Source organism: Schistosoma mansoni, chromosome 3 (genome assembly GCF_000237925.1).
Source record: "Schistosoma mansoni strain Puerto Rico chromosome 3, complete genome".
NCBI classification, from domain to species: Eukaryota; Metazoa; Platyhelminthes; class Trematoda; order Strigeidida; family Schistosomatidae; genus Schistosoma; species Schistosoma mansoni.
The window spans coordinates 2,931,623-2,934,963 of NC_031497.1; the positions used below are offsets into that span (position 1 = coordinate 2,931,623).

A 3,341-nucleotide genomic window follows, 5' to 3' on the forward strand; every position below is an offset into this window, starting at 1 on the left:
AGTACAAGTGTTGTTGAGTTAACATCTGAATTATCATAGATATTAAAGTAACAAATTACGTCATATTTTATCAATCCTGTCGAATACAGTCTTTAATTCGGATGAAACGGCCGTCCAGTGCTCCCAGGTTTCCCTCGATGGTCTAGCTTCAATTGACTCATGATTTCAACTATATATAAAAAAAATCAATATATCGAATTTTTAGTTTATGATAAAGATGACAATTTTACAATATTCCTTTAGATTTATTATTTGATCATTAGTGTTTTGCTTTAGTAATTTTGATCATTCCGTAAACGTTAACTTTTATAGTTTTTCTTATCATAATACTCAAAAGTTCATCATATCCATGTGTAAGCAGGAAGTTTAATATACCTGTGTGTTTTTTATTGTCATTATTGTCACAATGACACTTAAATGAGTTTGTTTACAGTAATAATTTTTTAAAACTTATTTCTTTGTCAATTTTTTTTTGTTTAGTAATGAATGTATTTCCTGGTTCGGAAACATTACATCGAGATTTTGTTGATCTAATTACTTTGATCGCTTTCACTCCAGTTATTCAAGTTTCAAATGAGTAAATTTTTATTTTATATTTTTTAAAGAAAGTTTTCTATCATGATTTCTATGTTTCAATTTAATAAATATATATGACTCATTTTAAGTAATCATCAGATTAACAGCTTTGAACTTTTTTCCATTTAATCAAATGCGAAAACATGTACATATTTTGTACATAGATTAAGGCATTTCATGATCGGTGATGTTCAACAATACAATGTTTATTTTTCATCAATATTCAGTGGAGATGCCATATTGCCACTTCTTATCATAATTGTTGGATATATTTTTTGACAAAAGAATAGGTTAAAGTTAAATATCAGAAGGGAGTTTTTGTAGAGATTTTAGAAATTTTAATCTACACAAAACCCCCTTCTGATAATGATCATATGCTCATTAGTAACTGGCTCCATAAGGTATTTCCTGGAGTTCTAGTGAGAAGCAGTGGTCAGTGGAGTTCAACCAAGTCTGTTGGGAGATATCAACTCACTGAAGACATTGGTGAATAGCCGCTCAACTTCGTGGATTGGTTGAAGTTTGACATAAATACCGTTGGATGCCGGCTCATTGGTCTAGTGGTTAGGCGCTCGCACAGGACTGATAGGTCCTGGGTTCGCCTCGCGCGAGGCGGAGTCGTGGATGTGCACTGCTGAAGAGTCCCACAATAGGACGAAACGGCCATTCAGTGTTTACAGGTTTTCCACGATGGTCTAGGTTCAACTGACTCACGATTTCAACTACATAAAGTTAAATAATTAATTTCCAGTATCAATTCCGTATGAATATGGGGTAAAGAACTTTATAAATCTCTGACAGTTTTCATTGAATGTAAATATGTTATAGATTTTTGCTCTTAAATAGATAAAGATTTATTTTTTCTTTTTATATTCTTTTCCTCTTATTAGAAGTCCGATTTGTTTACCTCAAGAAGTTGTAACTGGCTATCAATTACCGTTTATATGTTCAACTTATTCGTTTCGCTCAAAATTGCGTGATCCTAACGGGAATGAACTAGTTGGGCGTTTTCACCCACTTTCCAAATTAGCCAACTGTACAAGTGAAGATCAGAATACAAAAGTTTTGTGTAGTTTAATGAGACGAAATTTCAAATTTATTTGGGCTTTTGCTTGTCATAAAGGTCTATCTAATTTTATTTCTCATACTTTGTTTATGATCGATTCTATTCCGGATCCGACCTCGGTTGATCCGTGTAGCGTGGATATGTGTCTAAAAAGAGCACGTGAATATAGTCCGTAAGTTTTTATTTTGTCTGTTATCCATGTTGTAACTTAACTCTTTGTGTAATTACTAATATGAACTGAAAGGATTAGCATAACCAGTACAATGAATTATCACTTCGTAATGGATCACATGTTTACAAACTCCATCGTACTATGCAGTTGATTTTGATGATACTAAAAAACCTTTCAGCAAAAAAAAATATCAAGAAAAGTGTGCTGGAAATTACGGGATAAAACTTCGCTTGAAAATTAAGAAATGAAAAGAAATAAGTAATCAAGACAAATTGTTACCTCAATACATAGTTAAATCAGTTAATAACCGGTGATTCTGTTTGCCTGTACAAATAAGTGAGTTATTAAACTAACTGCGGTTATGCTGAAATATGTCTTGAGGAGTACATATTATCACTATTATCTCATCCATTACTTCAACAACTAACATAACGGGTTGACCGTCGACATCAAACATTTCTTATAACACCATTGTTTACTTATTATTACTTAGGATTCTTTTGGAATCTAATTAAATGTCCAGATTATTCTTACATGTACAAGACCAACGTTCCGTTGAAAACTAATTAGAAAAGAGTTAGCATTTTTGATTGAAGTAATATTTTCGTTACTGTAATTTTTTGTTTAAAGTGAATCTCTCTCCTTTTGGGTTCGACATTTGGTTTTCCGGACCTTCTACGTTGTACTTTATTTAGTACTACAATTAACTACATATCACTAACTAGACATTATTCATTATATATGTCTTGATATGAAGTCATGGGAATATTTCATACTGTCGTCGTTATCTACTCTGGCAGTTTTCTAAGAATAGTTATTTATTTCCTGTCGAACTCTTCTGGTAACAGTTTTGAGTAGGATATCAAAAGATTGATATTTCCTCATTCTCTATTGTTCTATTACTAACTAGATTAGGATAATCTGGTATAGAAATAAACTATATGACAACAAAGAGATTTGGTTAATGATCAGGTTGGTTTGTTATTGATAATTTCATAAGTTCCAAAGTTGGCTCACAACCCTAACACATTCTTGCCACTGATCATCTTCACTAATGTTGAAGTATTTAGTCGTAGAACACTTGTTTTATACTTTATTAAAATAAATATGGGTAAGAAACATAAATTCCTCCCAAATATGGATTTATTTAGTCTAATAAAATTCAAGTTTTCGAAAGAATTTTTGTGTTACAAAAAATGAATTCTATATATATTCTTTCCATGAACCTTTAAGGATTTTTAAGAATTAAACTGCAAAAGACTGTGTGTCACCAGCCTCAGATATAGAACTAATCGATGGTGTTTTGTTAAAATATTTTCTTCCTTTTCTCTTCATCAGTGACTTTCTTTTCCTCCATATGTTTTGTAATCGCTATGTCTATCGTTTTACGCATTGTCGTCTATCTACTGGTCAGTTGAAAGGTTATTTATACGGTTATTTGTATATGATGATTTTAAAATGTTAAAATTGTTACTGTATTGAAATCAGTTTAGTTAACTAAGCAATATGTATTAATGTGATTGACTT

At 31.4% G+C, this 3,341-nt stretch overlaps 1 protein-coding gene across 1 annotated transcript in view; it reads left to right on the forward strand.

Annotated features, from left to right (window-relative positions):
* Window positions 1–3,014, forward strand: part of Smp_132420 (hypothetical protein) — a gene marked incomplete at both ends in the record, with an annotated part of 22,507 nt that extends 19,493 nt beyond the window's left edge. Inside the window, one exon of the mRNA XM_018798899.1 lies at window positions 2,931–3,014. Within this exon, the coding sequence (XP_018650742.1) occupies window positions 2,931–3,014 (84 nt within the window). The remainder of the gene's footprint in view (window positions 1–2,930) is intronic.
* Between the last annotated feature and the right edge of the window lie 327 nt (window positions 3,015–3,341).